General features: G+C 37.7%; 2 protein-coding genes across 6 annotated transcripts; one reads left to right on the forward strand and one right to left on the reverse strand.

Moving 5' to 3' along the window:
- The first annotated feature begins 2,978 nt into the window (after window positions 1-2,978).
- On the forward strand, window positions 2,979-11,833 carry LOC109043313 (UDP-sugar transporter UST74c). Of its 5 annotated transcripts, none has more exons than XM_019060490.2 (2): window positions 2,979-3,395; window positions 4,953-11,833. In XM_019060490.2, exon 2 carries the CDS (start codon window positions 5,925-5,927, stop codon window positions 6,966-6,968), a length of 1,044 nt encoding a protein of 347 aa, XP_018916035.1. In that variant the 5' UTR covers window positions 2,979-3,395; window positions 4,953-5,924; the 3' UTR covers window positions 6,969-11,833. The 5 variants fall into 5 exon arrangements, with proteins under 5 accessions (XP_018916035.1, XP_018916036.1, XP_018916037.1 ...); XM_019060491.2 differs by having other exon boundaries at window positions 2,979-3,212; XM_019060492.2 differs by lacking the exon at window positions 2,979-3,395 and adding an exon at window positions 3,403-3,623.
- Window positions 11,834-13,934: 2,101 nt separating this feature from the next.
- On the reverse strand, window positions 13,935-20,389 carry LOC109043341 (MICOS complex subunit Mic10). Its single transcript, XM_072297676.1, has 4 exons — window positions 20,191-20,389; window positions 17,624-17,677; window positions 16,405-16,511; window positions 13,935-15,163 (listed from the first exon to the last, which is right to left on the reverse strand). Exons 1-4 carry the CDS (start codon window positions 20,276-20,278, stop codon window positions 15,149-15,151), a joined length of 264 nt encoding a protein of 87 aa, XP_072153777.1. The 5' UTR covers window positions 20,279-20,389; the 3' UTR covers window positions 13,935-15,148.
- Between the last annotated feature and the right edge of the window lie 5,783 nt (window positions 20,390-26,172).

The following is a 26,172-nucleotide window of genomic DNA, read 5'->3' on the forward strand; positions in this document are numbered from 1 at the left end:
ACCTTTTTGTTGACATCTAGGCGCTTTATCATCCCCCTCCTTCATTCTCTATGTGTAACTATGTGAGAAGCGATAGCCGGTTCGATTTTTAGACATACGCACACTTTATAGACCTCCTGAGAGACCTTTAAACATATTTCTTCCTTTTCAAAATGACTATTGATTTAGACATATCATAGCATAACTCGGGTAAACTTAACCTTGATTTATTTCGAAATTCAATAGCAAGAGGCATCTAAAGTGTAAACGCGATACAACTATTCTCGCAAGATAGATGTCCACATTGCATATGAAAAATGTAAGACGCGATGGCGCGAGTCGATAACTCGCAATGCTCTGCCCTATGCTACTAGTTTGAAGCACCACTACGAATAAGGCAAACGCAAACAAACACAATATGGAAATAAAGCGAGGGATAGAATGTGTATTTACGACGGCGCAGAGATACAACTATTCGTACTTGATGGACGTCCGTGCTGCATCTAAAAAATTGAAGGCGCGATGACGCGAAGCGTGAGTTCTCAATGCCCTGCTATATGCTGCCAATGAGGTATCGCTCAGATGCGGGAGAAAAGTTAAAAAAGAGGCCCGAACACATCTCTCCTACCTTCGGCTGTGTTATTCACGTAGTGCTTGAAGCTCCATTACGAATAAGACAAACGCAAACAAACACAATATGGAAATAAAGCGAGGGAAAGGATGCGCGTTAACGACGGCGGCGCAGAGATACAACTATTCGTACTTGATGGACGTCTGTGCTGCATCTAAAAAATTGAAGGCGCGATGACGCGAAGCGTGTTCTCAATGCCCTGCTATATTCTGCCAATGAGGTGTCGCTCAGATTCGGAAGAAAAGTTAAAAAAGAGGCCCGAATACGTTTTGCTTGTCGTCGGCTGTGTTTATACTCGTTCTTTCTTCTTTTTATAGGTTCTTGCCTGATTCTTTTTTAGGATGGATTTTTAGACTCACGTCTTAAGCTCGTGTAAACCGCAGCATTGACACGGTTCTTATGGAAATAATGGTTCTTAGATGTGTCTTGATCTTGCGGCTTTAATATTTTTGTTTGTTTTAATTTCAGAAGTCTGTCGGCCACTTCAATACGTTCAATTTTACAATTTTTACTCTGTACGATTACTAAACTTTGAACCTGAAAATAGCGTAAACTTGTGCCGCTTTTCCAAAATTTTCTGAGCCCCTCTCCACGAAGGGGATGCCCCATCAAGAAATATCACGTTACGCCCCTTTAACCAGCCAAGGGTCTACGCCCTCAGATGCGAGCCAGTCCGACCTTGTGCACAATCTTAGCATCATTACAATGCTAGTGGTTCCTTTTTGCAAAATGCAATCCACATGTTGAACCAATCGATATAGATACAATCTCACCTATTCGATGTATCGAATACGATCCATTAAGGTACGGAACCTTAGGCGCGTCTAGACGCGGCGTCCTGGACGCGGCGTCCAGACGCCGATAAATCTGTCTAATGATTTTTGCGCGGGGACGGCACCTTAGCGGCGAAGAGACGCTGCGGAAAACGCCGATCGAGGACGCTCCGATCTGTCGCGAACAGATCGGAGCGAAGACGCCGAGAAATTCCGCTCAGTCCGCTGCCTTTCCTACCGATTTTTGAATGTGTTTAGTTCGACAAACCCACGAATCGATCACAAAGGCCGTGAATTGATCGACAAAAGCCGCGAATCGATCGAAAATTCCGTGAATCGATCGACAAGAGCCGTGAATCGACCGACCCACCCGTGAATCAGTCGACAAAATCCGTGGATAGATCGACAAACCTGTGAGTCTATCGACAAACCTATAAGTCGATCGACAAACCTGCGAATCGATCGACAAACCTATGAGTCGATCGACAAACCTGTGAGTTGATCGAAAAACCCGTGAATCGATCGACCAAGTTGTGAATCGATCAAATTACGTCGATTGGTTCACGTTTTGGTTTTTCGATCGATTCATGTCGATTGACTAGATACAGGTTTTCCTTTTAATTGTCAATCATTTCTCGTCTATCGATCCACATTTTTTGTCGATCGAATTGACACCCGTTTTTTAGTAATTTGTCCATCGATTGGTGTCGATCGATTCACGTTTTTATTTTTCGGTTGATTTTTGTCGATCGAATCCACACCCTCCTAAAAAAAAGCGCGTACGGCCATTTTCGCGGCCCAAAGCATACTGTCCGATCAACGAAAATTCGAGAAATTGACGGCGGACGGAGCGGAAAAAATCCACGGATTCCGCTCCTAAGGTGCCGTGCTCCAAAATGTGAGCGTCTTCTCGCCCTCGACTCGGTAGCAGCATTTTCCGCCGGCGTTCAGGACGCCGCGTCCAGACGCGCCTAAGGTTCCGTAGCTTTATAAAGAGTGAGAAGGAGTGTGTAACGTCGCAAATCGAAATACGTGGTTACCAGCCAACTACGCTCGGCCAGTGACCAGTCCAGTGCTGTAGAACTCGTCTTTGGCTCGGCACCCAAAAGTGGCGCGAAAAGCTAGAGTACCTATATTAAGAGAGTATGGCCACTGGGTCCCATGGAGAGGCTTAGGACCCAAAAATGGCGGTGCTTTGTTTTGGTTTTTGATGATGGGAGGGGGGTCATTGCCAACTTTTGACGGTTATCACCAACCGCACTTGCTGCCAACCTTACTACATCTAAGATCATTTTTCTCAAAAATTGCACACGATTAGCCTTAAAAATATGTAAAAAAGTCGCAATAGTGCATTTGGGTAAAGTTCTCGTTACGATAAGCAAAGACAACTACATTTAGAATCATTTTGCATTACATTAACTTTATGGCGTCCGCCATTTTTGGGTCCTAAGGGCTCCATTCAGCCTAAGATGGCTGAGCCAATCAGAGGTGGTAACTCCAGTGGCCATACTCTCTCAATATAGGTACTCTACGAAAAGCCATCCAATCAAACTGACCTCTTCCCTGCTACTGAAAGTGGGGATTGCCACGCAGCCAGTCATACGGATCACACCTCTCGTCCTCCTGTTTTCTCTGTTATCGCTAAACATAAATAAAATAATAACCTCTCCACCACTCCACCTCTCGTTTTTCTCCTGGATACCTTATCAGTCGGTGTGTTTAATGAAATGCTACGTAGCATCCTGTGCAAATTTATCGGTGAATCATTATCATAGTTTGCCATTTTTTCTCAGTGGTTTATACTGTCCGCCAACTGCGAGAGCCGATCTGTAAGTAATTAACGTGGCCGTTTTGAAATATCTATGATGACCCTGACTGGAGGAAACCTTGGATTAGATTGTTGCGGATGATCTCACTGAGAACTAACATTGTCAATAATCTCCACCTTTGAAATTTCCCTGTTGACGTACCTCAAACGTCGATGTCATCCAGTGTCAAAGTGTGTTTTTCAGGTAGTCAAGTGTCATTACTCGTTTCCTAACTCTTAGTCCGCACTATTTTCTGAGCAAACACAGTTTTTATCTCTGTGATGCAAGTTAATCTCTCTTAAAAATTCTCATTCACTAGAATTTTACCTACTCATTTATTTATTCTTGCGTAGGAAGGGAGTGCCGTTGCCAGAAGAAATTTGTTGCAAAACTTTACCATGGTCAAAGTAAATACTCGCTTCTGATTTAGCTGTAAGCAGTAACCATTGCATGTTGTTTTGATTCCTACATTAGGAGGTAGATGTCTTCTTAATTGAGAGCTTAGATGAGATTCAAGAATCTCTGATTAAATGATAGTAATCATTTTGGAGAACCATAGACATCTACCGATCATGGCCCCTTTCAAGGATCAAATAATTCTGTCCGCTAGGTTGCTATGATGAAGGTGAAATGGAGGAACTGAGTTTTAATTAGAGAAAAAAATCTTACCGAATTGGTTGGCCCATCTTCAAACCTCAATTGACGATCTGATGTTCTTACTTTGCTGCATACAGCAAATGCAACTAAAGGAGTAGAGGATTATCTGTCTGACTCTCAAAGTTTGCTTCTGAGCTGTTAAGGTGTGTTTTCGAAGTAAACTTGTGCAATTTTGTTTGGTTCTTTTGTTTGCAAACGTAACCTAATGGTCCTATCAACCTCCTGTAATCGTCGAGCGTTTGGTAGGAACATTAGGCTCTCATGTGTGAGCACAAGTAATCAGGTAATTCTAATGGAGTCCACCAGCGCTGGCCGTTTAGAATCGCTAAATTCTGTTTCCGAATGGTCCAAACAGTTCACCTCGACATCGCAGTTTTTGTTTCATTATTTACAACAACGAGCTCTCATACCTATTTCTTCAATGATGTTTCCAATTTTTAGAAATTGGTACTAACTTAATATCATTATTGCAATTATCTCCTTGGAAGGAGTCTAGATCATATTCATAGATTATGGTCAAGTTCCACCATGAGCTCCTATATTTTCTACAATTTGCTACCAAAACATGCTGAGGCTTGCTGTTCTCAATGCGCATATCAGTGATTCAAAAGCATGATGATTGGAATTTGTTCCTTGTTTCAAAATGAATTTTCTGTTTGAACATAGAATGGCGCGTCAAAGGTTAAAGCCGAATAATGTGTAGGTATTTCCAATGTGACGCCCCGAAATCTCAGGATTAGTTTTATTTCTAACAAGGGACCTGACTAAAATATCTCCTTGAAATTATCTGTTAAAAGGCACTTTTTAAAGAATGAAAAAATTTGCAAGAACTTTTTATGGAAAATTGTTGGTTTGTTCTCTTAAGAAACAGGGAAGCTTGAGGAAAGGTTTGAAACTTTGAAATTGGTGGTATCTATGTAGTTTCTGACTGAGCCATTGACAAATGAAGGCTCTGTGAAACTGGTGCAAAAAACAGATGGCAAAATGTGAGTCTCATAGTTTCTTGAAAATTTTCTTGAACAGTTCTTTGTAGTTGTTTTATTGAATTTTTATGTACAAAACTTGTATAAGTAATCAAGCTGTGTTTTTTCCTTCCCTTTACAGACATCTTGATTTAGGAACTGGCCGCTTCTTTGACACTTTACCGAAACAACTCAGTGCGTGTCTTACAAAATATCAGCTCAAGTGATGCCGAAAAATTTGTCTCACCATCGGATCAATGAGCTTATTTTGTCATTTCCATTGCCAGATCGAAGGTGCCCTGACTTGGCAATTTCATGCAAACTGGGATTTATTCAAGTAAGTTGTGGAAGGAGGCTAATAAGCACCATGATTGCTCTACAATGAGTAATGTACCAAATGAATTATGTTTCTGTAGTAAGTAATCACTGAAAGTTGATTTCGGAACACAGTCACTTTCATGAAAATGTAACCACATGGAAAGTTGAAGACTGGTAATTTTGCAATCCTGACTTTCTTAATCTTCAGCTCCTTGCTGAGAAAATGTGAAAATAAACCCACCTTTGGATATTTTCAATGCCTGTAAGTAAGGTATAGAAGATTCTGGTGTTAAACTGTCTCCAAAATGCACAAGGATTAATAAAACTGGGTTTAATTTCTCCTTCAAACAGATTCATGAAACCAGTTGTACAATTTTTTGCATTCTGCATTGAAATTTATGTGAGTTGACCATAAAAAAATGGTAAATGCTCTGTCTCCATACTTCTTTTTTTGTCAGAATAATTAGTTTAACAATTACAATAACTGGATCTCAGTTGAATACCTAAAAAGTTTAATCTGATCATCGAATATCAAGAACTTTCTAAAAATAACTTTGAGAAGTGAACATTTTTTTTAATCACTGTCTTTATTTTCAGTCGTACTTTTAATCATTGAAATATTTTTTAAAATCAAGGCAACAGTTAAGAATCATTGTTCAAGAACTCTAAAGTTGAGATGCTGGAATTAGATTTGCCCTTTATCTTTAGTGAAGTCATTTTTACAATGAGAAACGAATCCATCAATATGTGTATCAAAAGTGCAGTTAGATTTTAGAACACTTCATTGACTTTTAAAATGGCCCAGCGCAGCGATGAAGAATGCCTAATTCCTTCAAAAGAACCCTCACCCCCTCTAGTCACAGATACCTTTGCATCCCGCAAAATGTTTGCTTTCAAAGTTACAACGGCATTATTCTATGCCATCGCCTCATTTTTAATTACAATTGTCAACAAATCAGTACTTACCTCCTATAAATTTCCATCATTTCAAGCAGTCGCTTTCGGACAAATGTTCGTCACAGTCATTGTACTATACGTAGGGAAGAAGCTAAAATTCATAACCTTCCCAGACCTTCACATGAAAACATTCTATGACATTATGCCTTTGCCTTTCATATATGTGGGTAACATGGTCTTTGGTCTTGGAGGCACCAAAGAGCTCAGCTTACCGATGTTCACCATGCTTAGACGTTTTTCAATTTTAATGACAATGATAGCTGAGTATTATGTCTTAAGTGTTAGGCCAAGATTTGCTGTTAAAGTCTCTGTGTCGCTCATGGTCATTGGTGCGATTATCGCAGCATCCAATGACCTTGGCTTTAACTTCAATGGCTACATGTATATATTAATTAGTGACTTTTTAACTGCATGTAATGGTGTTTACACCAAGAAAAAATTGAACAGTGGGAAAGAGATGGGCAAGTACGGGCTCATGTTCTACTGCGCACTGTTCATGTTACCTGTCTCTTTGTTCCTAATGTATTATTCTGGTGACCTAGATCTGGTCTATGACTATCCAAACTGGGTAGACCCATTCTTTTTAGTTCAATTTGCATTGACATGCACGATGGGTTTCATCCTGATCTTCAGTGTCATGCTCTGCACACAGTATAATTCGGCCTTAACAACAACGATTATTGGTTGTTTAAAGAATATCTTAGTCACTTATTTAGGTATGTTCATTGGTGGCGACTACATATTTTCTCCGCAGAATTTTGTTGGCATCAATCTAAGTGTATTCGGTAGTCTCTTATATACGTATGTAACGTTCCGACCTTCCAGCGGGGCGCAGACTAAATCAAAAGCTGCTGTTGAACCCAGCAAGGTTATTGTTGCATAGTTAAGTGGCGCACCATTAATTGCATTAGTTTCCTGTAAGAAATTTTATTTGGTTGCATACTTGAAAAATATTTCTAGAAATATCTTTTGGATAGCATTGATGATCTCAATTTTTAAACATGTAGGTAGAGTATAATGCAATTGGTATTACAGCATACCTACTTCAGACATCCTGCAGCAAAATGGGACTAAGTGACCTTAAACAGGAAAGGAGGAAAGCAGGTGTCATGTGAAATTTCCCTGCAAGGCTTGAGGTAAAGAATAGAATCGAAGTCCAATTTCTTCATACCTGGAAGCATCCAGGTTTTAATGCCTAGAATTCTTAGTGAAAATCTGTTTTTTCTTATTTTTTTAGGAGAGCAAGAAAAACCGAGTGACAAGTTTTATTTTTTTAGTGATTGAAGTTTTGTTCTGTTAAAAAAGACACTTGTTTGATGTACACCAGAAAATATTTCGAAGAGAAAAGTTGAAAAACTTTTACTTTCTGAGAAGGATTTTACAGACTCTCAAACCAAATTTTCATTTTTTTAAGATATCAGGATCAGTATGATTCCGCAAAATTTGTGAGAAATTTCCTCTTGTTTCAAGAATTTACCAGCATTTGGATGGAATTAAACAAAAAGGTACCAAGTTGCATCAAGTGAACCAAGAAGAATAGGTTCAAAGTTTCACGCCTTCAGTAGATGTAATGAGGCCTCGTCCACACGAGCTTTGTTCGGGCGAATTCGTTCCTCAAACCGGAGGGTTCAAGCAAAGCAACAAGTTATAGGCAAGTCATAACAAGTTCGCCCGAATTTGCTCGAACCACGATTGTGTGGACAAGGTCTGAGGAATCGAATATTTATACTCTCAAAATATTTTTTCTCAACCTAGAATTTCGGACAGGAGAAAATTTGTGACCAGTTAAATTTAAATTCACTCCCAATTCATCCCCCCCCCCCCCCAAATGCGACTCTGTGTGTTTGTGTTTAACTCGGTCTATTTTGTACAAAAATTGTCCCATGGTTTATTCTGAAAATAATTGGGATTTTGCAATTTGTATGCATGCTTTTCAGTTTATGGTTGGTAGGTTGCTGCTTAAAGAATGCACGAGTTACCTACATGTTTTTTTAAGAAACAGTCAAATCAGTAAAATTTAATTGCAGTTTATCGAGATTGGAACCTGTATTCGTTTTTTGGGGGATCAAAGTAATATTTTTGTCATCAATCACCTTTCATGAGTAAGTCAATCATTCTCTTGCAAAGAGATCAGCATTCTTTGGCAAAATATAACCCAATTGAAAAAGGCATTGCATTGAACCTTGTGTATAGGAGTGAAATTGGAAGAGAAAAACTAAAAGCCTCTTTCATCTAGTATGCAAATGGCTCATATGAAAAGCGTGATACCTACAAACTATCGTTTGTCTTCTATCATTTGTTGGTTTCTGCACAATTATTTTGTTAATAAAGGATCGTCTACCGTAATGGAACCTTAGTCCACCAAAACTCAAAATTAAGTAATTGGACAATATGGAGTAACCAGAATCCGTCCAATTACATCAGATGTCGTCCACTTTCCTGCCAAAATCAATCTTTCTACAAGAGATCCAAACAGCATTCTGCCCTTCAGGGAAATCAGCGTTCTGAGTAAATAATGGTTTGGCATTACAATGCCACTTAACGTTCTCTTTTGGCACTTAAGTTGTGTAAATTTCTCGTAACCATTCTTTAGGACACTGTACTGATTTCTATTGTTGAAATCTTAGAAGCTGTTTTGCCCTCACTTTGACACAAATTGCTTTTCTGAAAATTATGCCTTCAAGTGCTGAGGTCCTTTTTCCTCCAGATTGTCACGTGTGAATTTGTGACTGCCATTTGATAAAAAAATCTCAGCACTGTTAATCAAGATTGAGATATTGGTATCTTTGCTTAGTTGTGCGTTTTTCAGAAAATTTGGCTTGAAAGGTGCCCTAAAATGTCCAACCAAACCTTAGTTACGACTTGATGAAATTTACAGTTCCAAAAATTTATCGTTGAGAAAAAGCAATTTACCTACAGTTTTATCTGCCATTTTTGGGGCTGAAACGGTTGGATCCAAATACGCCCTTCGCGAGCACAACTATAAAGTAAGCATTCTGCACTAAAAGTATTCTTTTGAGAAGCATTGAGAGGAACATTTCCATTGAAAACTCAAATTTCAAGTTTTCAGCCCAACTTGCCACAAAAACTCTCTTTTTGTAAGGAGGTACACTAAGGTTGCTTTTCGGATAGACGGTCACATTTGTTTTCCACCAGGGTAATTATTCAAATTATGTCTTAGTCAATGGGATCAAGATTCAACTGAGCTCAAAGAAAGTTACACTATAAATAGTGACTCTTTAAAGTTATTTATGAAGCTTTTATTGAGTTTGACTCTCAATTGATTCCCGATTATTCCAAGAGGCTTCAATAGTTTTATGTAAATCTGACCCAATCGAATCGTTTTTCATGTAGGATTGTAAATTCAGTGCAGCATTTACAAGTTGATGAGTAAAGTTTCTTTTATATGGAGTGACTTTACAAGGGGAAAATGGGAGAATTTCCATGTTGCAAACACCCAAATTCAGAAAATTTCCAGAGAGATTTTTATTGGTAGTCTATTGGTGCGAAAAAGAGCTGTCAGTGAAAATATTGAAACAAATTTCGATGGAGTAACACCTTCATGTGAACCACTTCAATCGAGATGTGAGAAAGAATTCATAAGATATTACTCACCAGTCACCAATGATGAAACTCCATTTCAGCCTAAGCCGTACCTTTGTACCGTTGATCAAGACAGAATTTAAATAACCAGCCTCTTGGAGCCCTAACCTGGCCTGTTTCTTTTATTTATATTAAGCAGTCCTGAGTTAATAATAGTAAGTTATAAAAAATGTTTTACCTTTGTTGTTATAGAATATGGAAAAATAATTTTAAGGATGTTATGTACATATTTTATTTATTAAATAGCCGAATGTTTGTAGTCATAAGCTAAAAGACTCTTATACCTACCTATGTTAAGTTGTTGGTAATAAAGAAAAAAGGCAATTGAGTGAGTAGTAAAATTATTTAAGATATCAATAGCCAAAGTGTAAAACGACGTAACTCCGTTTAAGATGTTGCAGACTTCCTGACATTCTTTATTTTTTCTTTGGAAAACTACTCAACATGTGATTTCTTGAAAACTTTGGTGACTTTTATTCCCTGTTAACAGAATGTTCTGTATACATTTCAAGCTATATAGTCGACTTGTCTCTTTTCCAAAAAAATAAAATAGGGGCAAATATTTTGAAATATTGCAATGGGTAGGTATACGTTGATTTGCACTTTCACCATTGATATATAATTTATCAACACTTTTAGACAAACAAAAATTTTATGTCTGTATCGATTTTTTTTTCCTTTTTCTAAAGAAAGACTCCTAACTTGATATTATTTTTAAGAATAAAGAAAGACACTTAGCGTCTTCACTATTTACCATGAACATGTTTTTATAAAGAATGATTAGGTATAAAGAATAATTAAAATTTTTGTTACATATAAGTTGCTCTCCCTCTGCACCTGCTTAGGTAGGATCTGTACGCCCCAATCCTTTTTCATGATCTCAAAAGTATTATCTTCTTGAACTCATCATTTCCTTTTACCAATGTACCAATCAGAAGAAAGCGGAACTTAAGAAGAACTAAAATTCAGAATATTAATAGACATCATGAGTTAAAGCTAACTTCATTACCTCTGTCAGGAAATTTTTTAAATTTTGTATACCCATATCGTAGTCTGTAATATTGACCAGAGCTTTAATACTATCCACCTCCCCCCCCCCCCCCCCAAAAAAAAAGAAAGAAATTCAGTAGATGGATGAAGTTTATCAAAGACCATTTGATTTGTTGTTGTCGTTACACTATTATCTCAGCCATGATCTCTCATTCAGAAATATTAGTGTCTTGTACCAAATTGATCGTTGGAGAAATATTATTGGATTGTCCTTAAAATCAATTGATATTTTGAGTCAGAATTGCTTCCTGATCATTAAATTAAGTTTAATTTGTATTATAAGTATCAAAGTCTACAATCAAGCAAAGATTTCTCTTTTCTGCTAGTGGAGGGTAGTAGGTACCTAGTATAAGTGTGACATAAAAAATTGGAATAAAGAGCAAAATTTCTCAAGTTTTATTTTCAACTTGAGAAGATGACGATTTTAAAATCAAAAATAAACTTTATATATTTTTACTTTGGTTACTAAATTTTAAATCTTATGACTGGTCTTTGTGCTGAGATGCGTTTTGGAACTGGAAAGTATAATAACAAAGTCATCAATTTTTTTATTCAGTACGATCTTGGACTACTATTCTTCATGATAGATTTGTTTACAAAATAGAGATTGTTTCCTCTTCTTACACCTTAAAATTCATTTTTCAAAGAGATACTTGAACACCGCAGTGCACCTCTAACCTGTGACCAACTACGTATTCTCTTCTGGTCCAGTTTATGACACTTTCATTTGTGAGACTAGAAAAGTCAGTCATCACTGTAGTCAAGAAAATTTCACATCTGGTGTCTCGAACGGCACATTCTGAACTCATGTTAATGCCAAGCTGGAACTGCAGCGATCAATTCATGCTCTGTGGAAATCTTCTTATTGTGTAAAACATGTACCTAATGTTTGATTCAATCGAAAACCCAGAATTATATTTTTCCCCTTTTTTTTTGTTTTGTAGCCAAGTTTGCCTCTTTCCTAAATGTTGCAACAAAGAATTTTTGGAATTCTGTGGTTATTAATTTATTTGTTTATTTATTTTATGGAAAAGCATTGTACTGTTACAACTTGTGTTTTTTTCTAGGTATTATTAAATATTTGTGCCAAAGGAACTACTTCCCTTCTTATTAATTATTTTTAGAATGAAAATTCTCTGAACATCATCTGGTAAGACTATTTGCCACTCATTTGTTTGCAGTTTTATAGGATGACGAGACAATATCATAATTTGAGCATCGCAATGTATGCTATCAAAGTTTCACCGCGTACCTTATAAAAATTTTCAAAATCAACTTATGTATGAAATATGAGCACTCTATGGCATTGTTAATTCAAATTTTTTGCTTGTAAAAAGTACAGAGTGTAGGTACATAAATCTATTCGTCCGTGGCATATTATTCCTGCAGCATATCTCATAGTTGTTTCCTTTTTAAATTATAGGTATATAAAAAAAAAAATCAGTTTAAAACACACAGAAAGTTGCTATTTGGGCAGATCCTATTATTTTTAACTAATCTTACATAAGCAAACATCAAAACCCAATTCTGAGACCAGCACATCTGACCCATTAGTACTTCAAGAGAATGAATTGGAAAAATAGGCGCCACTGACTCACTGGATTAAACCTAATTAAGGGTGCGCTTCACAGTAAAGTAATATTCTTCATATCTTTAATTTTCTGTGACCAGTTTATAAGCAGTCTGTATGAAAGAAAGAAAGAAGGTGTTTTGTGAAACTCAACTTCCTCTTTTTTTCAAATGATGAGGTTGGTTTAAACTGCTGAGTTCACCCACATTTTGGTTCATTGCATGAAAAGAAAGTCGGAATCAATTTATATTAATATCAACAATCAATGCTAAATTCTGGTTTATCAATTATCTTTGAATATTCATTATCTATTCTGCTCGAAATATTGAGAAAGGAATATATTTTGTGATGCATGAATCCTTACCCTGTCCAGAAGCCTAGTGCCACTAGACAAGGTCTGAACTACATAGATAAAAACGGCACATATTTTCTCTTCTAAATCTTAGGTGGAAAACGATTCACACAATCCAAAGTTCAGAAATTAACCCCTGGACAAGATGTCCACACAGTTCAAATGAAAGTCAGATCTTACAAATGATAAATGTAATTTATATTTCTGCTATTCAACCAATATTGATTTTTACACTTTTACATTGTTCAGGAATTCATTATTTTAAGACTTTCCACAGTGTGACTCGTTTTTCTCCTTTAAAGAAAAAACATCTTAGGTGCATGATACTTTGATTCATACCTTGTCCAGAAGCCCCCATTATTATGTGAAAAATGAAATTCGCATTTAAGTACGAAGAGAGTTAGATAAGTTAAGAGTCACTTAGGCTTCTCGAAAAAGGAAACAGAAAAGTAACAGAATTGAAATTGCCAACAAAACTACAAAAATAAGAATCTCGATTGTCACAATCCAAATTTTACCTTTTCAACATTATTTATCTCAGAAAATAATAGGAGCCATTATTGCACGGCACATATTTTTCAGAAAATATTCGTGAGTGGGCAAAGAGAAATAGATCAAAGTTTTTTGCTATAAAAATGAGCAGTCATCCTTTGTAAAATAGAATCTTAAGAAATCTGCAAAAACAGAGAACCGAGCTTTAATAGTTTCACCATCAATGTAGATGCAAAAACCAAAATGCGAAGTTTTTACAGCTAAATCAGGATTAAGAGTGTGAATAATAGAAACGGAGAATTTGCACATACAAATTTTATAGTTTCCTCTGAGAGTGCTTAATGAGCTGAGTTTGCAGTATTTTTCATTAGTTTTTACTGAAATGGGAAATTGGAGGAAAATGGATGTATTTATGCTGAAAGGAACTATGTGCATAGGATTTGTGTGCAACATAGTTCCTTTTAGCATGAATATGTCCAAATGTGCTGCCTCGTGACGTCATCTTGTGGCATTTTCCATTTAAACACATATATTTTGGCAAATTTGGTTATTTCGTCATATTTCCTCCAATAATTTTTCAATTGAGAAACCAAGGATATCCTCGTGCTCAGTTTTCCTGGCAGTTTCATTTCAAACATAGATTTTACAAAATTTCAGACACCTGCAAATTCTCCGTTTAACTGCACTGCAGATCAATAAATAGGTTATATTTTCTCCCGAATTTTGGAGAACATTTAAAACGAAAAACTGATGATTCGAAAAAGTTCAACATCCTTCAACAATTGTGTTTCACCGTTTATTAACACAATAAAAATAATACAAACTTACAGTGATTAGAATCTACAACAAAAAGCAATAACAACATTTCTGTCACAGAGTTCAGAGGGAAGACAAGTCTGCTCAAACTTATTAGCCATGATTCCTGAAAAATTTTGAGTGAGGAGAAACATTCCGCAATTTGTTTTTAAAACTCTAAAGAAAGATTTTCTGGATGCAAAAAGAATGTCCCATGTCCGGTAGCATTATCCAGCTTAGAATGAAAAGCTTTTCTTCCTTGGACAGAAAGCAGGAACTCATCATCTATATAATAATAAGAAGACTTGTCTTCAACAGAAATATTTTATCTCATCCTGCCTTTCACAAAAGAAGAGACTCAATATTTGTTCTCTTTGAACTCCAAAAAAGATGAAAGAAAAGTGGTCTCTGTAAAATTGGAAGGGGCAACTTACATTTCCTCTCTTAAAATTGGGGCAAATTTTAAAGAACATGAGATTTACAACTCGTGTAAGAGTAGCATAGAGAGGTCAACAACTTAATTTTCACTTTCATGGATTTAAATACAATTTTTCATCTCTGACACAAAAAAACGTATCTCGTCTGCACTGTTTCAGTATTTCTACAAACATTTTGATTTTTCATGGGAGAATCATTGCACGCATTAGTCTGAAAATTTCGGAGTCTCGCTTTCCAAGGGTGGAAAAAAATGACTGGAAATTTCAGAAAAACTCATGTGACGGTTCTTCAATAAACTAAATAAAACGAGAGTGAGGAATACTGAGACAGCACGATCAAGTTGTGTTCCTCTGCACAGAGGACGATGAATTTAACAAATGCTTTTGTGTAAATGTATCCGGTCCGGTTGGGAGTGAAAGATAAATAATTATGAGAAAGAGAAGACCAGATTGAAAAAAAACAGAGAAAAAGCAGAAAATTCCTTAAAATGTTTACATTGACCTGCGTAAGAATTCCTAGGTTGAAACTTCTGCTGGTTACTTACTCTGCTGAGATTTGTACTGCATATTCATGGATAAATAAGAAGATGGAGTTCTAAGTGACGAATCAACAGATTGAAAAAAATTGGTTACAACTAATTATTTACATGAAGTGACTACGTGTAAGTAAGGTAGACCACATCCTTGACCAGTTAAATCTTTCTTCTCCATGCTACTGATGTTATATGCAGCTAAGGTAAATTTTGAGACTAGCAGGAAAATATTTACGCGTTGGCAACCTGAAAGAAGAAAACAAACAGAATGAATATTCTCTTGGATGAGGTAAATTTCTAGCAGAGACAAGAGACCCTCCGGAAGCATCTTGGCAGTGGTGGAAGCTTTTACTTTCGGGACTTCAACATTCTACTGTTGACCTACCTACATGGTTGATAGTTAAGAAGAATCCAGAGTTTGAATAGGGATAATTCAAGATTTGAGATAGCGCCACCAGTCACCACTGAGAATTTCACTTTCCTTCGACGATTACTGAAATAATATTGTTCAAATTACAAAAAGCAGATCCACAAGATATAGATTATTTTTTGGGCCAAAAATTTTGGCAATTAGAATTACAAGCGCAGAGAGAGTACGGCTGAAACTTTCAGCTCAGCGGCGGCGGCTGAGCGCAAAACGGAATCCCTCATGTTCCGTCTCTCTCTCTCTCCCATTGCCGCAATGGGAATCACTTTTTGCTATTGTTACGACTTTATTTTTGGGAATTTTAAAAAGATTTTTTTACTGAATGTTCCTCAAGTATGTTGCTATATCCCCTGGATCCCCAATCTTGAATAAGTATTACAGTTTTTAGTATTTTGGCAAATATATACGGCTATTCTGAGCAGTGCAACATGGTGGCCAAATTGCAAAGTTCGAAGCCTGGATTCACCTTCAGAATGTGTTGGCAGTTTCGTTTTGCAAACAAGCGGAAGTTTGGGAAACTTGTTTGGCGCATGACGTCCCCCTAGGCTCATCATCTACCATGTAGGTAGGTCAACAGCTGAAATAAGAGTAATGACTTTTACTCCTTCGTAATTGTCCATTAGGAATTGTTGAATCTCCGAAAGTAAAAGCTTCCACCTATCGCCAAGAGGCCAGTGGAGGGTCTCTTGTTTCCGGTTTCTAGGTAGAAAATTGATGGTAATTGAAGCATGGTTGCCATAATTTCTGTATCAACAAATTCCCAAACAATTTTAGCTATTCAGCAACCCTGCTTAAAAAGAGATATCGGAAAGAAAAATAAAAAAAATGGGAAGAAATCATTTTGATTCCATTTTTCTAACTTATCACTTGGATTACATTTTGCAATAAGGAACCACTATTTCTGGCTCATTTTAGAAACAACATATATGCCATTGATTTCCCTATGCAGATACGTGGTTTTATGGAAGAGTCAGAGATAGTGGTTCCTTATTGCAAGATGTAATCCACTTTTTCTTCAGAAAAAGCTAAAATGTGAGGAAAAGTTTTGAAATAATCTTACCTTTTGTCCCATTTTGGGCTTGAGGGTCTCATTCAAGTCTTTCTGACATTGGGCATATGCAAAGCCAAGACCAAATCCAGTGCCCAGAATGAGTGGCCATCGTTTTGCTGCAATAAGAAATAAATAATAATGATAAGATGACAGGGCTGACTATGAATATTCTGGAGGAAATTTTCTTGGTTCTGGGAGTTTTCCAGCAGCCCGAGTGCAGATGACACAAGAATCACACTTCAGTTCCTCCTCTCACAGTGCAATAACAGCGATCCAATACTGTTCTTAGTGTAGAGAGGTGCCTGACTGAGATTATATTCCGCTCTTACTGCCTGATGTGCTTGAGTAAGAGAAAAATTGATGGCAGTCCATGGTTGGGACTCAGCGGGCTAATTATTGAAATTGATAGACAAAGAAGACATAGGGAGTACGGAGCAATTCTAATGGTTGAAATAGGTGGTTCTTATAGACTAAGGGAGAAAATGATGGACTAACTATTGGGTCTCTTGTAGGTTGCCGTTTATTAGTCTATTACCTACCTCGTTTGTCCATTGCAACCACCCGCTTCCAACAATAGGATATCTTCATATACCTTTTGTTTTCTTTGTTCATAGCTTTGTCTATCAATTTCAATAATCAGCCTGCTGCAGGTCAGTTGTTGAATCGTTATCGAATGACCTTGATTTGTATATACCATTGCGAAGATAGGGAGTTATCGATCGAACTCATTGGATGACGATTCAACCATCGACCCTGGATAGCATTTTCAGTTCACCAATCTTGGCTTAACGCTCTCCCTCCCTGTCTTGTACCGATACATATCAATAGCCAAAGTGCAAAACCACACATTTCCATTGCAGTATTTGTAAATGTCCGCTCCTATTTAATTTTTTCAAAAAGAGGCAGGCCAATTTCATGGGTTGAAATTTTTACAGAATATTCTGCTACCTGGCTGAGGAGAAGAATCAAGGTTTTCATGAAATTACATTTTCTGATTTTTCGATAAAAAAAATAAAAAATAAATGAATAAATAAATAAATAAAATAAAATAAAGTATGGTAGGGGGGCTACAACATCGCAAATGGAGATGCGTGGTTCCTCTTTTTGAGTATCAATATTAGAATTTTGTCATGCAATTTCTTCACTTTTCTGCCCCAAAAAAACATTAAAAGGGCTGAAATCAGTTAAAGTATTGGTCGATACAGAAATAATTGACTTTGTACTTTACCTTTACTTTTGTAGATCAACAGTGAAGCTACTAATCCCACAGCCAATCCTCCACCTGTAAACATGGACAAAATTTAGGGTACTAACTTTCAGGGTGCTAACCATGTCAAACCAGTAAAAATTAGATATGTTTCAAAAAACCACAGAATAATTAGAGATTATTGAGCAGTTACATGGTAATGAGCTATCTAATTAATTTATAGAGATTATGTAAAAAAAAAATTGGCCTAATTTTGAAGTGAGACGGCAGATCTACTGTTGTTGATTGTGCCATACAGTTTCAATTCAACAAGAACAAATAATGTCGAAATGAAGCTCATTCAGAATAATTAAGAGAGGGGACTGTGCTATTCAATTAGCTCATTTAGAGAATGATAATCTTTCAAAAAATGTCTCAAGAATGCAGGATTTTGACACTTGCAGTTTGCACACTGAAGTGTTTCTGTCAAATCGCAAATACGAGCGAATTGGCTTCCAGACTTTTGAAATCTGAGGAGTCTCCAACGTGGTGGTGAGGATGATAGAATTTTTAAAGCATGCTGAGCTGAGGACCAGTTTAATGTCAATGAACGCATAGCTTCATATGACCAAACGTTTGACTCAGGACGGACTGGCCGGGGTGGCGATGGGGCGATCGCCCCACTTTCATCGGCCAAAAGGGGCCCCGGAGGGGCCCCTTTTGGCCGATTTGAAGGGCCGTATTTCGCCGTTTCGAAGAAGCGCCCGAGGGCTTTTTCGGTTCGTCCTCGAGAAAGGGCCCCGAGACTCCTGAGAGGACAGGACACTTTATTGCCGATTCGGAGAGCGCCCTGAAGGAGCTTTTTTATGCCGTATCTAAGGGCGTTGCATTTTGAGAGCCCTTTTTTCTGATTCGAATAAGTCCAAAGGGGTCCTTTTTTGTCATTTCGGAAGAGCCCTGAAGGACTCATTTATTGCCGATTCGAAGAAGACTCGATGGAGCCTTTTTTTGCCGCTTCTAAGGACCTTAAAAGAGCCCCTTTATCTGATTCGAAGGAGTCCTTTTTTGCCGTTTCCAAGGGACCATTTATTGCCGATTTGAAGAGGCCTTGATGCGGTTTTATACCGCCTCTAAGGACCTTCAAGGCACCGGGCTCTTTATCGCCGATTCGACAAAAGGGTCCTTTTTGCCGGGGGCCCTTTGGTACTGATTCAGAGAGGCCTCGAGGGCGCATTTCTATGCAATTTTGAACTTTGGAGGCCCCTAGTAGGGAACCTTTCCTACCTTCCTCAAGGGATTTCGTAGGGGCCTTCGGCGATTTTTCCCCCCTTTAGCGAAATCCATAATGGGGGCTGTCCATATAATACGTAACGCAGTTTTTCCGATTTTTTTACCCCCATCCCCCCTCCGTAACGCATCGTAACGCAAGCTCGAACCATCCCCCCCCTCAAAAAAAATAAATAAATACGTAACACAAGCCTCGCCCCTCCCCCCTATTTTGGTCAGTTTTTTAAATTAACAAGGAAAAAAAAGGTCTTACGGCAAAAAAGAGTTACGTAACGTTGGGCTTGACCCCCCCTCCTCCCCCCTTAATACGTTACGTATTGTATGGGCAGCCCCAATGACTTTTTTCTAATTCAAAAATTCCCGCGACATAAGGCCTCTTTTGACACATTTAAGACGCGCGTGCGAGTCGATTCCTTCAAATACCATAGGGCTACTTCACTCACTCACAAGGCTCGAGGCTTGTCTGGATCGCGAATGCCGCCGGCGCCACACAGTTGTCATTAGTGTATGGCTCGATATTACAAGACCGGTAAAGTGTGAAAAACCAATGGGAAAGTGAACAATCCGAGCGTCAAGACTTTTTCGTAAAACTGTGTTTCTATTTCCAGTTTAATTAACACAATAATTTTCAAAGTGTCAGATTTTTGTCAATTTTTTGTTTGTATTTTTATTTTCATTCTTATTTTTATTTCGATGGCTAAATTCTGAAAACACGTATCTCGGAATCCGCATCATTAACTCATGAACCCTGAGACTCATAAGGATACACGCAAAACATGAGCATCCTTACGAGTCTCAGGGTTCATGATGCGGATTCCGAGTTACGTGTTTTCAGAATTTAACCATCGATTTATTCATTCATTACGCGTCATTTAACTAGTAAACGGCACTGATTTTTCTATGAGCAGAGCGAAGAAAGGATCCAATAAAACGTTCAAAAAAAATTAAGACAGTTGTCAATTTTGGCGGCTAAAAAGTACATTTAAAAAAAACAAACGAACAAAAAAATCCGAACTGTGTTTTTCAGAATGTGTTCTTTTTAGACTGTCACTATTACTATTCTACTTGATTCTATGTATCTTCTGTATACTAATTTAGCTTTGGCACAATTTTTCGTTGGAAGAGGAAAATAAAAGTTGAATTCCAAGTATACAACGGATTCTCATTTTTTCATCCAGTTTAAGAAAATATACTAAGTTTTGCATTTCTGGTCTCTTTTTGGATAATGTTTCAAAAATAATATTAAAGAATAGGGTCTAAAATAGCTGACTTATCCACTGACACTATTCAGTTCAGAGTTACAAAAGACGATTAGAGCTTACCCATTTTGACCATTCCGTTGTAGATACATTTGTCCCATTGCTTGCCGAGCTCTTCTTCAGACAGCACAGGATGAGCAGGTTTTGCCATTGTGGGAGTAAATTGTCGGTGATGAAAGTCACTAAAAAATTTGGGACTTAGATTTGGAAAATTACAAAGTACACAAAGACTTAACCTTTAAATAGGCACACCGGTTTATAGTGATCACCGAATATCTTTGGTTATCACCGACAAATAAAGAAAACTGATTGGCCATTGGCTGTCACCACCCGAGCGGGGCATCAAACCGGGAAATTTAAAAACGCGGTGCTTTTAACCTTGGATGCCTAATATTCTTTCAACGCTAACTCGGGATTTGGGTCAAACGACCCATATTCAAGGTGATTTCAAGCTGCGTAACTGCGGCGCAGGGCCGGATTAAGGGGGTGGCCACATGGGCCGCGGCGTGAAACGCTCAGTGCCTACAAGACTACATGAATACTTCACGCATTGCGCCAAACACAGTGTGGTCAGCGCGGCACGGCGCACAGTGGATCGAGTCAATTAGAGAGGTCGGACATGAAACTTTTGACTAAAACAGCAAATTTTGATATTTATTTCGTCGTATTTTCAAATTTAAGGGGTGGTTCCGATAGAAAATTTCACGAGAAAACCACTGAAACCACTTTTAAAACCTGAAAATTTTGTATAGACAGAATTATAAACTTTTAAAGTCTCCAAATTTTGTCCGACCTCTCCCATTGACTCGATCCATCGTGCGGCGGCGTAAGTTAAAATTATTAAACTACATTATTATGTTTGTTCTTTCTTAATTTTTTAGTTCATTTCTTACAAATGAAAGGCCTTGTCCCCACAGAGATAGGTTTACGGAACTGAAATTTCGCGCGAAGTTCCGTGAACTTTTGCTAGTAGTGTTGACAGGGCTTACGCAAAAAATGTGTCCAACACGAATGAACGCGTCTTATTATGCACCCTTCTCCCTCCGGCACGTTCACTTGATGGTTTTTATTGATGTTTCAACATGAATGAGAAGAGGGCAGCAAAATACAGGCGGCCCATGGGCGGCAGGTAGGTAAATCCGGGGTGCCAGGATTCGGGATTTGCCAAAAAATTTCCTATTTTACATTTCCTATCCAGAGGACGAGACGTCATTTGGGACGTCACTGAACATTTGAAGCCTAATTTTGCAAGATTACACATAACTTAATTTTATTAAAACTCACTGATTGCTTGTGAATGGCTTCCCTTGGTGTCCCCTCGTGAATCCAGAGTTTTTGGCGAACAAGGTGCAGTCATATTTTAATAATATTTTCATTAGCCCTTAGATGCTGAAGCCCGGTCAAATTGATAGGAGACTTGTTTAAAAAACTAGCCACGCGAGTTGTGGGGGACCGTGGTTCGTAGGTATACGAGCCGTAGATGTGGGTTTGTAAATATTTGTGCATTCAAAAAAGAATCAAACCTCAAATTGAAAAAAGAAGAAAAAATTAAGGAACAACAGAGTCGAGACGTAATCAGGCATTTTAAATTTTTCTCTCGAATCTGAGCGACACCTCACTGGCAGCCTAGAAAGGAGCATTGCGAGTTCACGCATAGCGCCATCGCGCCTTCAATTTTGAAGATGCAAGACAGACATCCATTATGTACGAATAGTTGTATCTCTGCGCCGTCATCAACGCGCCTCTTTTTACTTTGCTCTATTTCCATACTGTGTTCGTTTCGGTTTGTCTTTTTCGTGTTTTTAGCGGTGCTTTAAAGCCTGTATGAGCAACACAGCCGAAAATAGGAGAGCCGTAATAATGGAGCTTCGTTTCCTAACTTTTCTCACCGCACTGGCAGCATAAAGCGGAGCCGCGGAGCATTGCGAGTTCACGACTCACGCCATCGCGTCCTACATTTTCCATGTGCAATGTGGACATCTATCTTGCGAGAATAGTTGTATCGAGTTTACTCTTTAGATGTCTCTTACTATTGAATTTCGAAATAAATTAAGGTTAAGTTTGCCCGAGATATGCTATGATATGTCCAAATCAATAGTCATTTTGAAAAGGAAGAAATATGTTTAAAGGTCTCTTAAGAGGTCTATAAAGTGTGCGTATATCGAACCGGCTATCGCTTCTACGGGATTTACACATAGAGATTGAAGGAGGGGGATGATAAAGCGCCTGTATGTCAACAAAAAGGTGACAATTTCACAGAGAAGTGTTTACGCTTCAGAACGTAGTTCTTGGACCTCTGTTCACCACTATACGTAAAAGCACCTCTCCTTACTCCTAACTCTCTTTTTCCGTTAATTTAAGAAATTTTCCGCATATATTCTCGGTCGTAATTTTTTTTCTCTCCTTATTTTGCTATCCGTCAGAGGTGGCGCGTTTTTTGCGCGCCAAGAGGGCGTATCTGCCAATGGCAGATTGGCCTTATGGCCAGTCCGAGCCTGGCGGACCCACGACAAGATGCCCGGTATTCCGCCACGAATTTCTTTCCCTTGACTCCCCAAGGGTTCTAGCCTGGCTCGTTTAATCCAATTTTTTTATTCTTAATTTATTTTATTTTATTTATGTTAATTTACATTATGTATTCATTCATTTTTTATCTTCTTTTATTCAATTTCATTCATTTATTTTTCTTCGTTTCATAACTATGTATTTTTTTTATTTGATTAATTCATTTAATGAAGACGCAAGCCTCCGGAGCTCCACGGCAGCGGGGCTCGGGCGATCAGGGGGTTAAGTAACGTCGCGCCATTTTTTCAGCTACTCGTCATTTTTCTCCAATTTTGTGATCCCAATTCTGTTGTCAGGAGACTAAAGCACTCACTCACCAATTTTAACAAAGCAATTCAACGTAATAAAGGCGTGGTTTTTTTTAGAGAGAAAATATCGCATTCGAGTGCAGTTTCGATATCAGTATCGAATGTGATGTTTTCTCTCTAAAAAACCCACGCCTTTATTACGTTGAATTGCTTTGTTAAAATTGGTAAGTGAGTGCTTTAGTCTCCTGACAACAGAATTGCGATCTCAAAATTGGAGCAAAATGACGAGTAGCTGAAAAAATGGAATCAATTGATGCGATATATCGCATGCCGTTCTGACACAAAATATGGCGTCCATCGAATCATCTTAATCTTTTTCTTCTATGGATCTGCCAGAAGAGATGGCATTTTGGGCACGGATTGGGGAGCTTTCCATTTAAGCCACTTCCCATGGGAGGCACTTCTCAGGAGAATTATTCCCCTGCCTAAAACAGTTTGATTGAAATTGAGGACACCGCAACCAAGAGCAGCCTATAACTGGAAACCTGACTTAACTCGGGAAAAAAAAGGTTTTTCGACCTCGAGCCGTTACCTATCTATATTCTATCACTACCACAGCATAGTCCAGAGTACGTAGAATCCGAAAAGCAGATGGGCGTAATAACGACCTATACGCCTATAGGCTCTTCTTGGTGCGGTGTCCTCAATTCCCATGAGAAATGTTTAGCAGGAAGTGATACAACTATTCATACTTGGTGGATGTTCGCGTTGCGTACGCAAAATTGAAGGCGGAATAGCGCGAGATGAATCTCGCTGAACAATTTCAGTTACATGTAAAGGAATACTTCAATCAAATGTGGTTACAGTTCTCTCATCGTCAGCATTGAGAATAATGCGATTTTGTAAACATTCCCTGGTAAAAATTGGCAGTTGAATCTGTGTTCCAAAATACCATAGATCTACAGCCGGCTGTAAGATTTCCAATAGCTTCTACAGCCAACAACACAATTTCTTATAGCCTTTTGTAGCCGATGGCGATTAAGCAACAGCAAGGCGATAAAGTGTATGCTAATCGTTACTAATTACGGATGCTAGGACTTAGTGAGTTTTTGGACTACTGCTCTCTGTTTGAGCCGTAGTATCTTGATTTATTTTGCCAGGAAAGCTCCGTACTTTTCATGGATGCCTCCCATTCCTAATATATTAGAGCGCCTTCAATTTCGTATGATACTGTGCAACACCTCAGGTGTGAAATAGTTGCTTCAAGCGCCGTGACACGCTGCGGCGCGGCAGGCGGGCAGCCAGCGCGATACGCGCACTGGCGCCTACAAACCTAACAGGGATACTTCACGCGTTGCGCAATGCGTGAAGTATCCCAGTTAGGTTTGTAGGCGCCAGTGCGTCGCCGCTCCGCTTTAAGTTAGGCTCTAATATTTAATCTGGTAGAGTCAGCGATGTTCAACTCATGAGTTTGAAATGTTTGCACATCCTGTAGATATGGATTATTCTCATTTTAATTTATGAAAAAAATTATGTATTAAAGGAAAATATAACGTGTGTTTTGTAAATATTAAGGTGGTTCCGTATCAAATTCAACGATTTCCAAAGCATACGAATTTTTACACAATTTCTTATAGCCTTTTATAATCGATAGCGAAAAAGCAACAGTCAGGCGAACAGGCGATAAAGTGTAAAACCCGGCGATAGGAACTATGGCCCGGCTGCATAATTTTTCATCGCTTCGTATATATAGCCCGGCCGTATGATTTTATCCGCATTCTACAGCCAGCTATATTATTTTCTGTATCCTTCTTTAGCCGGCTATAAGAATTCCTATGGTATTTTGAAACGCAGCTCTTATCGCCAATTTTGACCAGGGTTCAAAATGTGAAAAAGCAAGTAAATCTGGCTATTTAAATGATATGCAGATTTCGGAAGAGCATAGCGACGGTGAAACTACCAAACCACGTATCTCATTATAACTGTTATATAAATGACCTGAATGACTTTAACGTAAACCTATCTCATTTTCATGAATGATGATGATGATCTCATTTCAATGAACACCCTCGACTCTCAGACTGCGTGGGATAGGTATTATTAGAGGTACTAATGGCTCCGAGACGAGTTAAAAGGGGATATCTCGGCACACAATCCGAGGAGCCCTGTTACCTCAGTTGGTAGCGTGTCTGGCTCATAACCCTGCCCAGTTAGACAGCAATATTTTAAAAATATTGAAATTTAATATATTTTTAAAATGTTTTTCATGTATTTTTAAAATATTTTCAAAAGTACTTTTGAAATACAATCAATGAATATTTTTAAAACATTTTAAAAATATATTAAAAATATAAAAAATTAAAATTTTTAAAATAATATTTTATAATATTTTTAAAGTATATCATAATTATTTTTGTTAATATTTTAAAAATATTATTAAATATTATTTTAAAAATTTTGATTTTTTTTAAAATGTTTAAATTAATATTATAAAAATTTAAAAGAAAAAAGGAAATGATAATAATAATAAATAAATAACATAAATACATCGACATAAATTCAAACTAGAAAAAGGCCCAAATAATTAAAACTGGAAAAAGACGCAATTATAAAGTTAAAAAATAGAGAGAGAGAGAGAGTTAAAAAAATGAGAGTTAAAAAAAATAGAGAGAGTTAGAAAAAATGATAGTTAAAAATCATGATAGTTAAAAAAAAGAGAGAGCTAAAAAAATGAGAGAGAGTTAAAAAAAATGAAAATGAAAAAATTACATCATGAAATAAAAAACAATAAATAAATAAATAATAAATAATAAAGTCTGGTAAAATATCATAAGAATCCGTCAATAAACAAAATATTACGGACTCAGAGGCCTGCGATAGTTAAGAGATTGAATTTAGGGGCCCATTCATATCAAGCCTGGCTGGTCTGGTGGTAAAGTACTGGACTTCGGATTGCAACTCCATCCCGAAGCGTGGGTTCTGGTTTGCGACGTCGCAGACTTCCTGTCACACTTTATTTTTTAAATGAAAAACTACTTAACATCTACTCTTGAAAATTTCTGTGATTTTTCCTCTTTGTGCGGAGAAAATTCCGTGAAAATTTCAAGGAATGATATTGATTTGGTCTACTTCGAAAAAATAAAATGTGAGCGTAGATTTTTAAACACCGCAAACGAGATACGTGGTTTGGTAGTTTCACCGTCGATATGTTGAAGCAGCAAAGAAATGTGAT

This window comes from Bemisia tabaci, chromosome 3 (assembly GCF_918797505.1).
Source record: "Bemisia tabaci chromosome 3, PGI_BMITA_v3".
Lineage (NCBI taxonomy): Eukaryota > Metazoa > Arthropoda > Insecta > Hemiptera > Aleyrodidae > Bemisia > Bemisia tabaci.

What these genes read in the sequence shown, in the direction of transcription:
- LOC109043313 (XM_019060490.2), top strand. Translation starts at nt 5,925, where the DNA reads ATGGCCCAGCGCAGCGATGAAGAATGCCTAATTCCTTCAAAAGAACCC.
- LOC109043341 (XM_072297676.1), bottom strand. Translation starts at nt 20,278, where the DNA reads ATGGCAAAACCTGCTCATCCTGTGCTGTCTGAAGAAGAGCTCGGCAAG. An exon ending in CAACGGAATGGTCAAAATGG is followed by an intron (nt 17,678 to 20,190) that starts GTAAGCTCTAAT and finishes CCATGTTTACAG; the next exon opens with GTGGAGGATTGGCTGTGGGA. An exon ending in GTTGATCTACAAAAGTAAAG is followed by an intron (nt 16,512 to 17,623) that starts GTAAAGTACAAA and finishes TTCTTATTGCAG; the next exon opens with CAAAACGATGGCCACTCATT.